Below are 14,999 nucleotides of genomic sequence, written 5' to 3'. Positions count from 1 at the left end.
AAAAATTATGTTTTTTTCCTGTTATGGCAAATCAAAATGTTGATGAAACTCAAAACTCACAGATTTTTGATTTTAGTAATACCATGTGTTCTAGAAATGAAAAGCACAGAGTTATACTCAATACATGAACAAAGGAACCGTCGTAATCCAAAACAAACGTACACAACACAACCTGCAGTGACGCAGCAGTAGAAAGACAAATGATGATGCTGTAAGTTAAAAACATATTTGCATAGGATGAAATGGTTTGAAGATACCAAAAGTGTCTCTCTTTTTTTGCATTTCCATTTGCTGGCTGGCAGCCTGACATGACTACAGAGCTGTCAATGCTCTACCTAAAAAACCGAACAGCTTCTGTCAATAACATCTTGCATAACAAGTAACATTTGTACACCACCGCTGCCGTGTGTTCTGTCTCAACTGGCCTTTTCACAGAAGGTGTTTCTGATCAGGGTCAAAATAAAAACATCGACTACGGCTGGGAACTAAACTGGAGATCACATCTAATCTAAACCCCGCTTCACTTTCACAAATCCTCTCTAGTTCTAGTGAATGAGTCTTCCAAACAAAATCCCAACCCAACATACTGTGGACATTTTGAAACGTGCTATATAAATAAAGTTGTTATTATGAGGTGCTGTGTGTGGTGGGGCTCAGCATTTCTGCTCGCCAGTCAACCTCAGAGACAGTTTCCCTCCACAAACAAACCACTTTTCCTTATCATCCCTCCCTCCAAACCGCAAATCATGAGCTACTGTAGGTTTTGCTCTTTTTTTTTTTTTTTGAGCCAGTGGTCAGCAGGTGCCACGGACTGTTACCATGGCAACGGAGGGTTAGCCTCGTGGTCGGGAGGTAAGATTAGGCTTAAAATTAGTCAGGCTTTATTTTTGTGCATAGAAAAAAAAAAACATAATTTAAGAGCAAACTTCCCATACAGACCAGTCTCAAACACGGTTGTGAACCCAGGCTCAGTCTGGTATTTTATGGATTGCTGCCTCACTATCACATTGTCATCAGCCATTATAAATGTTATTATACACCTGTGATTTTCCTACAATGACGAGTCAAAATGTCTGCTGTGTAAAATAACTATTCCCCAGTGGAAATTGACCAGTGGGAGTTCCTTTGTCACTGCCTCTTCTGGCTCATTTATTTTAACAATGAAGGCCGCCTCTGGTCTCCGACTTAATTCAGCACGCTGTTAAGAGGAGGAAAACAGAGCAAGAGACTTATTTAGACAGAGGCATCCCGGCTGGCAAACTGCATGACAGACCAGCTTTCAGCATCGCTGGGTAACCAGAGTGTATCCAGCAGGGAAAGTGAGCAGGAAGGTATCAGATTTCTACGTGGCTGGTGTTGTGGTCAAGAGATACAGCGGCGGTGGGTCAGACAGACGTGTGGACCAGACCTGATCTGAGGTTCACTGAGCCTCACGCATCAACAGAACCATCAGTGGCCGGGGCACGTGAGACCGCGTATACTGGGCCGTAGAAACTGAGCTTATCTTAGCAACAGCCAACATCTGGATGACAAATGAACAAATGATGATCCTTTTCTCTGTTTAATTGCTGCAGGGTGATGGGTTAAAAGTGAACACTAATGTAGGAGGAGGAATGTTAGCCAGGCAGCTGACTCATTAAATCAATATTACAAGCGCATAACAAGGCATGAGTGGCCTTTGTCTCTGCCGTTGCCATCCTTTTGGTGTTGAGTCTAGCGCTGACATTGAAACCACACACACACACACACACACACAGGCCTTATTGCCTACGTTTCCACTCTCTGGACAGCTCAGAGTCCTGACCTCTCACCACCCACAGCTCACAGTCATTAAACAGCCTGTCATCAGGACGGGAACTCACGCCGGCTCTGAAAATGACGGCTCAGAGTCTGCGGGGGACGTCCGACCAGCAACACCAGAGGAACGTGTTAAAAGAGGAGGACTACTACTACGCCGCGGTGAAAAACAGGTGAAAAACGAACGCCTGTCAAGCTCTAAAATACACAAAGCAATGTGTGTCAGAGAAAACATTTCACTTCACGTGGTGGGAGTGGGACTGAAGGTGCAAGGTCACAAGGGAGTGGTGGTGAGGAGATGTTAGCAACAAGCTGCTCGCTACCACACAGGCAGGTAGAGGATTGGGTGGCAGTCAGCGCAGTGACAGAAAGGAAAAGAGAGACTTGACTGTGCAGTATGATCATCATCATCAATGAATCATTTTTCATTCACTGTATGTATATTGTGTAAAAGTCCCCACAGTTTCACAGTGTATCTATGTGTGTGTGGTCTAAAAAACAATACAAAACCAAAAATTATAAATAAACTACAACATAGAGCTGTGACAAATGCAATTGTATTTTCATCATTTTATTATTATGTTTTCAGCTCCTTGACTACTCTGATTCAATGTTCGATCCATGAAACATCAGTAAAAACAGTGAAAATGCCAATAACAAACACTTTGTTTTGTCTGACCAGTCCGGAAAATATTAAATATACCGGACAAGACGACACACACACACACATTCACACATTGGAGAGTCTGGATCTATGAAATGTTTGAAATTTAAGATATTCAACATCAGGATTTCAGTAACTGTATGCAAAGTGGATACAGTCCACCATGTTGTTAAAAACAGAAAAATAAATAATTGTCAAGTGGCTATGCTTTCTATGCGAACACAAACAATTATCCCAGAATGGATAACACATCTGACTAGTGATACCGCACATCTGGCAATGACTCACTGACGTTCCTGGCTTGCACCATTATCTTTCTGAGGTGTGTCGAGATATATTTACCAACAAGCGTGCGCACAACATGGTCTGAGTAGTTTCAAGGGAAAGTTTTGTTGGATAATCTGTGGCGATATAACTTGAACTCTAGTGGCTCTTTCACTGCAATCACGACCAAATCTTTTAGATAACATCCAGAACAACAGTCATCCATGTGTCGTCACCGTCTGTGGGAGTATTTAACACCACACAAACCTGCTGTACAGCCAGGGCCTCCTACTGATACAGCAGTGTGAAAAATACTTTGCGTTGACATACTGTCACTACTCGCTCCACAGACCATCCAAACTCATCTCATTCAACGTTAACATTACAAAGACTCGTCTTATACTCACAACGGTCATAACAACACAGATCGGCACAGACACGGAGGCAAACAACCAGCGATCTCCAGGAAATGAGACCGGCCAGTGTGGCCAGTAACTATAGCTGTGATTCTACCATGTGTCAACACATTAACCCAATGTTTCCATTCAAAGCAATAAACATACAACATGGTGAGTTTGCACCTGCACAGAAGCCAGCGTTACCGACAGTTAGGGATTAAGAGGTTAAAGCCACACCCAACCTGTGTGTTTTCATGGCCTTTGTTTTACCTCTTTCTCTCGGGAACTGAATTAAAGGGGTCCATGACTACAAGCCAAGCACAAGCACAATGTGTTCCAAGGGGCCAAGAGGGGAGATACACATCGGCTTGTTCAGGAGGGTTTCCTGAGGACTTCTACTCACTGGGCCTTTTTGATAATCCTTTGGCTCCATGCAAGAATTAGGAAGGGAACCATTCAAATGCACGGCACAGGTCCAAAAGGGAAAACAAAACAAAAAAATGACCCAATGAGTGACTGACAGATACGCGGTTGACCTTTTGGAAACTTTCATTGTACATATACAGAAAGTAGTGCTTTACCCCTGAGCTCTGGTTTCCCATCAGCCCTTCCTGTGACGCAGGCCTGCGCTTTCATATATAGAAACTGACCAGCTGCTGAGAAAATACGCTGTGTCCTTCATAGCCTCTTTAAAAGGCTGTAATGATCAGCTGTGGCCGATCAGCTGAAGAGGCTGGAATGACAGACACTGCAAAAGGGTGAGAAATAAACTATAGGTGAAACATTTAACAGCAGACAGCCAGTGTATGGCTTATGTTCTGGTGGAGTTGCCACCCTGATGCCCAATAATTGTCGCAAAAGTCAGCAATTTTTGAAGACCCAAATATCAGAAATGCCACATTAACCCCCAAGTCTTAGTGACTGAACCTCAACGTTACAAATCTGAAGCAATGTAGAGACTTTTAAAGCTACATTTTTGAACTGTCTTAACAGCTATTGCTGAGAGCTAAATTACATAAGTGAACTGACTTGTTTGTTAGATTCTTCAGCAAAGCCAAGGTGCAATAAAAGATACTGCATGACTTATTGCTTCATGGCACTCGTGTTGCTGTTCTGCTGTAAGCGTGTGGCTGGCTGTATTCAAAGATGTAATCAGTTGGCAGGAATTGATATGCAGCACCACAACAAAAAGGAAATGCGACTGATTTTTATTTTCATGATGTGTTTCGGGGAAGCTCTGATATCAGGTGCCAAAAGTCCCTGCAGTCACAAGCTACATTATCTGGTAGCCAACCGTTAGTTAAACATGGACACAGTGTGAACTTGGTGATTTTGTGCTTCACAGAAACTCCTGTTTCCCCCGAAACAATTGGACGCACCACCAAGCTGAGCAGACCCTAACTATGACGAAGCACTTGTGTTGATTTTTATGGCAAAACATGAAGGCAGCTGCCTGCAAGCTAAGAAATTAGCCTCCGAACTAAAAGGCATCATTTGGTTAGCAATGATGTCGGGTATACAAAATGTGAAGGTAACATGCTAAACACATCTAAAACCACTGCTATGATGCTTTAACAATTAGCACGCCTATAGCAACTTTCTCCACGGGTCAGACAGCAGGCCGATTGGCCCGAGGAGGGCGGTTCTCAACAGGCCATGGTATTTCACACACAACCCATGGGCGTAACAGTGACCCACATGTAGCGGCCAACTAGCCAGTTGGTTGGATGTGGAAAGTGTTTGCCACTGGCTGCTGTCTCCACTAGCCAGAAACATTAGCCTCAGCGAGAAAGAGATACACACAATTAGGAGTGACTCCTTGGGACTTGGAGAGGGTGGCCTCCGCTGCAATAATGGCAGAGCTTTTGTGTCAAAGAGATGCTTGTTTTCTCCTCCTCAGGCATGAAAGTGAATTTGTCTTGCCAGCCAGGTCTATTTATATTCACAAGAGCATTCTTCAGCATTAGCACAGTCACATGGCCTGCCGGGCAGTGGATATAGCCCAAGTGATAGATTGTAAGGGGCTCCACGTCAGCTCCGGGTCTGACAACAGAGAAATGCAACACACCTTGGTTGCTGTGTCACTTCCACTGAATTCATCATTTAGCCCACGAAACGTAAATCAGCGTGCCATTACTCACTGTCTGATGCGTCACAGCATGGGCCCCTGACTAAATGACTGTAGGCCACGAAAGCAGTCTGAGCGAAGATTGCGAAATGCAACGTCAAGCTGAGATACAAGTTTCTGAATGAAGGTGGGTGGGTGCACTGCACAAGGGGTCTCATATCTCAAGATCCCCATTCAAGTCTTCTCTTATGATGAGTCACAGTTTGCATCACACCTTTCAACCCAGTAAACAGGAGGTTAAAACAGGTTTTTCTCACTTTGTGCTGGACAGACGTGCCCCGGAGAGGGAAGACACACCTAATTGCAGTGACTCACAGATCACCGGCAAGACAGAATCCAGGCTTCACCTCACCTGTAAACATGTCCTATTGCTCACACTGCTGGTTCAGCTGGAGATATACACACGTCACGTGGGTTTACATGCCACATCAATGGACAACTTAGTGTAATGTGAAAAGTGTATTCATTGACCGCAGGGCACACACCTCCATTAACTTTCTGTCCATAACAGGAAGGCCACAGGAAGAGCACAAGGTCAGACACAGAGCAGCAACGTTCAGCGGCAGAGTCCTGCTCAAGGGCACTTCAACAGAGTGGATGCTCGCGAGCACAGGCACTTCAATCAGAGTCTTTAATGGCTATCACTCTACACACACACACACACACACTGCTGCCATGTGTCATCTCACACACCCACAACAACTCCACACTGAGACTGGGCAATGACTCAGAGTTCATATTGGTGGATTAATATGGTCAACACATCATCATGTTACGTTATCCTTGGACAAAAGTCTGTTCTCTCATTAAAGGGACAACGAGGAGTTTGTATTTGGTTATTAAAAAGTCTCACCTTAATGTGGATGAATCTACGTTACCCACACTTGTTAATGGCTCCATTTTCAATGAATATATAGTTTTGTCTCTATCGTTATTTTGTTATTATTATTAGTGGTGGAAATGCTGGGCGAGCCGTCCAGTCCAGCGTTTCCTTACTTTCGGTTTCGTGGACGTGGGTCATGGAATAACGCCGCCAAATTGCCGTTTATAGTCGGAACTAAGGACGGTATCTGATCATCTTCGAACCTCCGACTTTCATTCTTGATGAATGAAAACATTCTTGGCAAGACGTCCATCTTGCACCGGTCCAAGAATTTCACCGTGCACGCGGAGGCTCATGGGAAATGTAGTGTGAAAACACTTCGCTTTCCAAAACTCCTCGTTGTCCCTTTAACACATCTTAACAACAAGCTTTACAACTTGTCCTTTGGGGGCTGTGAGGGGCTGGAGCCAACCCCGGCTGACAGTGGACAGGGGCGTGGTTCATCCTGAAGTGGTGACCAGTGGATCATCACAGGGCTGTGGAAACTCTGTCTTCGTAGTGTGGGAAGAAATACAGTGGGAAGAAACCCCTGTAGGCACTACACAGAAACCCAGCCCCTTCTTGCTGTTAAGAAACAGCTCTCTCCACTGCACTGTCATTCAGCCCCTATGTGGAACAGTGGATTAATGCTTTAAGTGTATAATTACCCTTTTTCAACACTGAACTCCTCATATATATGTCATTCTGCCCTCCCTGACCTGACATTACATGCGAGCTCATTCAACAAGTTTAGCATCTTCATAATAAAGACATGCAAGAGCTGACGAGAAGGTTGACAAGATAGCTCCTGAAAGTATTTCAAAAGAGTTAGGTTGGTTTTTCTGTTCCTATGCATGCCCCAACGTCTACCAGGGGAGGATGATGACGTCACGTGCCCTAACCACACACACGCCAACACACCCACACCGCTCTGTCAGGGTGTCCTGGTATTTAATGAGAGCATGTGAATAATTCAGCCCACTACAGGCCTGGAGGAGTCGAAGGGACTGCAGCCATCATTAACTATTCACAGAAACATTATTATGTCACATGCATACAAACATACTGTGTATACACACAAACACATATCAAGGAAGACCTTTGCCAAGACAACCCAACCATCTGCTTGGGCCTAAGGTCTTGGCTCTGAAGCTACAGGACGATGCCTTTTGGATTCTGGTCTGTTAGGAGTTTTAGATACAAACATCTCAACAGAAAAACGAGGCTTCATCTGAAAACTCTTTATAGAGTTATTAAAATGTGATGAAAAATGGTGGAGAAACGTCCAAAGTTGTTTTGCAAGCACAGCTGGGCAGTAAATCATTTTTATTGTTAATCACCCCTCTTTGTATTCATGCTTGTGTTGTAAGAAGTACCACAACTCATATACAACTTGTTGTGTCTGGGTGAAAAATCATTTATATTTTGACCAAATTCTGTTACAGACAATCGCTCAATGAGTTTTAATTATCCACATTTTTAGAAAAGTATAGCATCATGTTCCAGGGAAAAAGAACTGGAGAACTGACCCAATGGGATAAACAACATGAGTCAACCTTTTCACCATGTCATTTGATACACTTCTGCACATAGTAGACACAGGAAGTAGATGTTCCCTATTTGTTTCAGCTGAGAACATTTGTTGCATGTCACCACACACACTTTCCCTCCCCTTTAACTCCTGTCTCTCCAAAATCCAAAAAAAAGCCATGTGATAGTCTGTAAAAGACATAGCCTAAATGAAAATATAGCTAAAATTTTGATAAACAATATCAATATTGATTTTAAAAAATCCCCTCTCCTATACGTAGGATAAGTGCACTCACTTGCATATGTTAGAGTTGTTAACAAAGCACGCAGGAACAGTTTTGAAAAGATTTAATTCCAGGCGGAAACTTTAGTTTGACAATCACTGTAGAGAGAGAGGCCCTGATCTATCCTTTTATACCAGCGCAGACAGGACTTTCTATCACACATCTGTCTGTCTCATTATAAGCACTCTGCCTCACTACTTACAAAAAAAAAACTGTTTGCTACGTATCCCATTAATGAATGATACAGATAGAGTAGAGACATGTCTTCACAAACCTCCTCCATGGCTGGGAGGAGGGTCCTTCTCAAGGATCCATCAGGCCTTGTCCTACTTGCTGTCACTGTTGGCTGGGGTCAGGAGGATGGATGGCTGATATAGAAAGGGTCCATATCAGTGCTGTCATCCTCTGCTGAGGGCCCTATCCCTTAATAGACAAAGAGCCCCAGTCTGCTTCTGTTGGCTGGTTAACTGTATGATTGGCCCAGAAAGGAAACAACTGGCAATAATCTGGACTGTTAGTTTCTACATGTGAGATGCAAACAGAGGGTGAAACTGCATCTCCACAGACATGAGTTTAAAGGAATACGCCAACATTTTTTTTTGTCTTGCCTCACTCCCGAGTCCATGACAAGCAGATAGACACCATCCTTTCGACTGTGCCGTATCGCCTGTAACTAGCTTAGCTCAAACGCTAGAAGTGTATGGGTAGTGTTAGCCTGCCTCCTACCCGAGCCGAAATCAGCAGTCAGAAGCTGATTTCATTTTAGCTCTAAACTCTGTAAATATATCACTTTATCAACATTTCAAACATTTTTAGGCGAGAAAGTAGCCGTTTAGATCAGCAGTGTGTCATTAATTTGTCTAAATACCAGCTGTTTACAATTTTGCTAGCCGTTGTGACCAAAGCACTTCGGGTTACTTTCACAAAATAAAACACCCGTTGCCCTTTACATACAGAAAACCATGACGATAGAATTTGTGCTTTTACTTTGAAATAGGAAGCTAACCTACCCTTGATGTAGCTAGCTTGAACCAAAATAAACCGTCTTTGCTTGAACCCTCTGTTTTGACCGATCTCGTCCCGTTACCGGCATCTGACCGCTCAAGATGCCGTACCGGAGAGTTTTGTCAGCTCTGAGACGAAGATCGGCCCGCCGGTTTCCATTTAGAGTTGCTGAAGAGTGTCTCTGATGACTTTAAGTGGAGGCAGGCTAACATTACCTATACACTTCCAGCGTTTAAGCTAAGCTAATTACAGGCGATATAGGCTCCCTCGTTACTGCACGCACAGTCGAAAGGATGGTGTCTATCTGCTTGTCATGGACTCGGGAGTGAGGCAAGACACGTTAAAAAAGAAATAGTTGGTGTATCCCTTTAAAAGCTCAGAAGCAGAAAGGGTCTAAATGCCAATCACTTGAAGTAATATTTCCATGCGAAAACAGCGTGTCAGTCTGGAGTGGACCACCAGCTACACAGACCATAAATGTGGAATTCTGCTTGTGTCAGCAACATCAGCTTTCAGTGTAACACACTTGACAGACGGCAGGGGATGTCAGCCAGGTAGGAAGAGCCAGACGTGACCTTTTACCCCCTCGCCCAGCTGAGAGATGGCAGGGTGAGAGGGGTGAACCTCTCCCAGTAGAAGCACACACACACACACACCACACGTCATCTTCTCAAGTATGACCAGTCCCCAGCCCCTCCCTTCTCTTCCTATGGAGGCAGCTCATTCCTACGTGCACACAAAGACTGGGTTCAGCTGAATGGCCTAAATGGCAGCAGAGCTCCTGGCCATGGCGGCTCAGACCAGCTGAATGGTCCTCATTGTGTCCCCATGGTCACAGGGGGCTAGCAGAAATGGGTTGTTTTTAAGAGGCCATTTGGCAGGCCTGTGTTCTTATCCGAGCAACGTAGGAACAGGCATTTTCACTTGGTTCGGAGGGGTGGGTGGGGGGGGGGGGGGCTTGTTGTGGACTCAAGAAAAAGAGCCAGAAAGGTGGTGACATGCCACATGCATCCAGTCGTAAATGGGGCTATGATATTTGAGAGCCGCAAGTTGAAAAGCACTGAATTTACAAGCTTTGTTGTCAGACAAGTATTGTGCAGACAACCTACAATTAGTAAACCTGGGCACCAGGACAATGTGAATTTGGTCGTATATCTTCCTTTGACAATAACAGCTTTGGTGACAAACTTGGGTCTCATGTTTTTCTCACAAGCACTTGAATGCACCAAAAAAGCTCTTCACAACTGCATTGCAACACATGTTTGTACTACTGTACAAATAAAGGTAACATGTTTTTCACTGTTATGGGATAAAGCAAGAAAGAAATCTCTGGTGGCAAAGTATGTCATCTACATGACTGACTCTATGATGGAAAAATAATACGGAGATTCAACATGACCATAAAATCAGTCCTGATTCTTGATTTACGACAGCACACCCAAAGATGCACTGTATAGTGTAAAAAGGTATTATCCATTTATGGGAGACACATTCCTATCTTCTGAAGGTGTACACTGTATATAGCTATATTAGTCACCCCTACGATGACCTTTGATACAATTCTGTTCAATTGCCTGTGATTTAAGGTGTAAACTCTTCTAAAAACATCCTAACATCACTGCTGTAACTCTCTAACAGTGTGGGCCTACATACTAAATACTATCTGATTCACAGCTGAGTGACACATTAACCTTGGAGGTCAGCTCTTCAAATCCCTGCAGATGCACCAATATAACCGCATATATAGTCTGGGCTGATATGGTGTATTGATCAACCCAATCTTCTGATAACTAACAGTAATTCACCTTTGAATATGTTTTCTTGTATCTTTTAACCATCAAATACAAAATAACCATATCTTTAAGGTCTAAACTACCATATTCCTTTGTACTGCCTTATAACAGACATGACAATTACTGTTAACCTGCCTAAGGGTTCTCCACAGATATAAAATACTGGTTATCTGTTTAAAATTAAAAAAAATTGTCAACTAACCCCCTACTAATCAGCACACAGGATGACTGGATACACCTCATACTGTCAGGGATGTGTGATAGTGTGTGTCAGTGGTTGTGGAGCAGGACAGCTGCTCTGGGGGAGGGGTTGATTTGAATATGCTTTGGATGAATGAATGGTCCTGATATGTGTGAAATACAACAAATAGCATACACACACACACACACACACCTGACACACATCTCACACAGGGACAGCGTAACCCCACAATGAGCATCACGGCTATAGGCAAACCCCTAATTCCAGTAATAGCAGGTTTACACAGGTGTACTGCACTAGGCTCTGCTGTGCACAGCTTGTTGGCTGCTCCAGTGGACGTCACTGAGGTCATACACTAGCTTTGGGAATTAGTGGCACAGTCATTTATAACAGCCTGTGTTGTCTTCATATGACACCAGAGCCAGATCATGCCTGCTGCAGGCCTTCTTGTCATTACCACCTCAGCTCTGTGTCTGTCACTGGAAGTCACAGTTATAACGTGATTACAACTGATTTCCAGCAGCAACTTCAGCCACAAATGCCAAGTGAAATGATTATAAGGCGTCTAAATGGGAGGCCAGAGGTATAACTATAAGGTGAGTCACAGGGGAAGGGGGTCACTCTGATGATGATACCCCCAGACAGACCTCACCTCTGCCCGGTCTGTCAGGGCAGCAGGGCGGACTCACACACTGCTAACTTAACAGGACCGGATATGGTACAGAAAACACGTCTTTGCAGCGACGTTTGGCTTCAAAAGAGCCACTGTATGGTTGGATATGAGAGGAGAGGAGGGGGGGGGGGGGCACGAGGATGAGGTTGAAAGCCCTTTCTCTTCATCCAGTACAATGCTGTCTGACTGTCTGTCATGCCCGGCTAGCTCCCACATCCTGTATGTTAGCACAAAACGAGCTAGTAGGTGCCACCACAGCCTCGAGTAGTGCGCTCATTCAGATGCACGGCAGTGAAAATAACAGGAGGGACACGTCTGATTAAACCACACAGATCAAGACATATCGATATCTTTCAAATCTGTCATAACATCCCCCCCCCTCCTCCTCCCCGCCTCCCTTACCTTCAGACAGCTCCAGATCCAACTCCGCCAACTGGTCTCTAACCTCCTTTGGCAGGGCGGACAAATCCATGCCGCGGTCTGCCATGGCTCCGCCGAGAAACACGAGTGCAGTCTGGTTTGGAAAAGGAGCCCGGGCCGCCGCCGCCGGGGGAAGTGTTAAAAAAATGTGGATAAATAACAACGCCTCTCCCCTCAAGAGGCGAAACAAGCATCAGAGTGGGAGAGACAGTCCATCCGCACGGCTGGCCGCTCCGCCATAATGGGAGAAACTCACCAGCGGCAACCAGCGGTCACGTGACTGCATTTACCTCCCCACGCCTGTGTGTGTGTGTGTGTGTGTGTGTGTGTGTGTGTGTGTGTGTGTGTGTGTGTGTGTGTGTGTGTGTGTGTGTGTGTGTGTGTGTGTGTGTGTGTGTGTGTGTGCGTGAAGTCACCGCATCCATCCGAGAGCAGAGCACGGCGACACCGGTGCTCCCTCTGGCGTCGCTCAGGCCGCAACGCACACACACACACACCTAGGCTACCTGCCAACATTGGGCTGTGGGAAATTTCCCCCCGTCACATAGGCTAATGATCCCCCACAAATCAAATCAAATCAAATCAAATCAAATCAGCTTTATTTATATGGTACTTTTCATACATTGTAGTAACACAAAGTGCCTCACTGAGGATAAACAAAACAAAACAAAACAAAACAAAACAAAAAACACACCATGAAAACCCCAAACCTCCCACCCCCACAAACTCAGATAGCCTACACAATTACATACACACTCACGCACATACATAGACATACCCACACACACAATATCAATCACCACAATAAATACAAGGATGTAAACAAAATGACTTTCAATTGCCACAGCTTACAATACATTGTGCTACAATATAGCCTAGCCCAGTGGTGCTCAAAGTGGGGTCCTTGAGGGGGTTCAAGGGGGTTCCCAACTTCCAACAGAATTTTACCACATTTTTTCCCTGAAATTTCTCAAAGATGTAACGCCATTGGCCTTAATTTGAACATACATTGACAAAAAAAGTGATGTTATTCAGTCTCAGAACAAATATTTGTGTACATTTTCTGGTGTTTGTTTCAAAATTTTGTCCAGTGGGGGTCCGGAGAAGCCCCTGGCTGCACTGCAGCCCTCAGATCGGGCGTGGCTCAACATGGGAGGAGTCAAACGTTGATCAACGCCCACCCTGATCTGCAGGCTGCAGCCAGGGGTACTTGGGGGTCCGTGGTCTAATTTGTGTCAGTATAGGGGTCCTTGATGTAAAAAAAAAAAAAAAGTTTGAGAACCACTGGCCTAGCCTATCAGAAAATGTGTGTTAAGTGCAAGTGCAAACATTGTGAGAGTGTCAGTGAGTGTCTGTGTTATGGTTGAGGAGCCATCACCAGTCAGAGGAGGAACACAGCACATGAATAGGTAAATAATTGTTATAATTTCATCCCTCAGACACATGTTCAACTCAAGAGCATGGTAAAGATTTGATGCATGCCTGTGTGAACTTTGAGCCCAAGGGCCAGGGGGTCACCTGACACCTGTCTGTGCCCATATGACATGACATGACTGTCCACATCAAGTCAGATAGCCTAAATGACCGTTAAGGAATACAAAATGACTGAAAAGAGAGAAACCACATAAAGCAGTGTGAAAGAAAAAAACGATGATTGTAGAAAACCCCAAATACTCGAAAACCTGATCAATCTGAAGGATTCACTCACTGGTTGGATGAGAACTTTGGAGTGTCGTATATTTAATCAGAGCTCATTAACACCGCTTGTATGTGCACAACAGTGCACCAATCACAAGAGACAAATTTTATAGATAAAAATAATCTGAATCAAAGCAGCTGAGGGAGTGATATCCTGTGGTGACACTTATTGAGGTTGTATTCACTAACAAACGCTACAAGACTAAAACAAGTTCTTTGGTATGGTTTAGCCTAATAGTTAGTTGGTGACAGTCATACTTTCTCAGACAAATTATCAGGGGCTTTCACTTGTACAATGGTGGGGGGGGCAAGGAGGGGGCGTCATACACGAAATAAAATAATATTTACGAATAAAAGAAAATAAAAGACATGTAAGAAACATACATACAAACATGCATTAATGTGCATATTAACAGGAAACATGAAGATGACATAACAATCACCAAAGCACATTTATGTAATTGTATTATCCAGGCATAGACATTTAAAGTAGGCTATGTGTTCACATGTTCAAAACCATCTCCACCTCTACATGTAAAAAAAATAAATAAAAAGAGGGTTAAGAAAATAAACATCTTCAGGAAAGACAAATGAGGACTGCATTTGACTATTATTTCACAAGAAAGTCCCATCACACTATCCGAAAGTCAAGCATGTAGGTAAACACATAGGTCTCAGTTAGAGTCAGTCTGGTGTTATACCAACAATGAACAGGAGAGGCTCCCATAGCCAGAACAACAATCACTAGCTTATATTTAGAGAATATTCAGTAATAACACCTTTACCTCAGGATAAGTTTACTTTTAGTCAGTCCACTAAAATTAATAGATCAGATGTAGTTGATGTATGCACAATCGTAAAATTATCTCTTCACTACCTGGCAGAAAATTCGCTCAACATACCTGTATGCCTTGTTAGAAAGTCATTCACAAATGCTTTAAATTTTTTTTGTGAATGAATCGAATAATTCACAGATAAATTTGTGGATTAGTTAAATTGGTTTGTTTATTTACAAGATATACTGTATTTGTGAGTTTGCAAATGAAAACGTTGTATTTGTGGGAGGTATATATACAGATTACACCTTTACATTCAGAGTGTCAATCTGTTGACACAATACAGCTACAGGTGCAGCACATATAATTAGAATATGGTGGAGAATGGTTTTGTTGTTGTTTTCGTCTCATACCAACTCCTGAGGGAAATATCTGTCTCTCCGGCTGCTTAATGCTCCTCTACATTCACCAGGTGGTGTGTGCCTGCCGTTTGGTTGTTGGTATG

The 14,999-nt window shown here is 43.8% G+C and overlaps 1 protein-coding gene across 1 annotated transcript in view; it reads right to left on the bottom strand.

Annotated features, from left to right (window-relative positions):
* The window catches only part of dip2ba (DIP2 acetate--CoA ligase B (putative)a), a 45,661-nt gene extending 33,387 nt beyond the window's left edge, over positions 1–12,274 (bottom strand). Inside the window, exon 1 of the mRNA XM_085781880.1 lies at positions 12,003–12,274. Coding sequence (XP_085638006.1) covers positions 12,003–12,087 — 85 coding nt within the window. The 5' untranslated portion in view covers positions 12,088–12,274. The remainder of the gene's footprint in view (positions 1–12,002) is intronic.
* Positions 12,275–14,999: the final 2,725 nt, after the last annotated feature.

Source organism: Trachurus japonicus, chromosome 7, assembly GCF_045865225.1.
Source record: "Trachurus japonicus isolate A0001 chromosome 7, Traja_1.0".
Lineage (NCBI taxonomy): Eukaryota > Metazoa > Chordata > Actinopteri > Carangiformes > Carangidae > Trachurus > Trachurus japonicus.
This window is presented reverse-complemented; position numbering and strand designations above follow the sequence as displayed.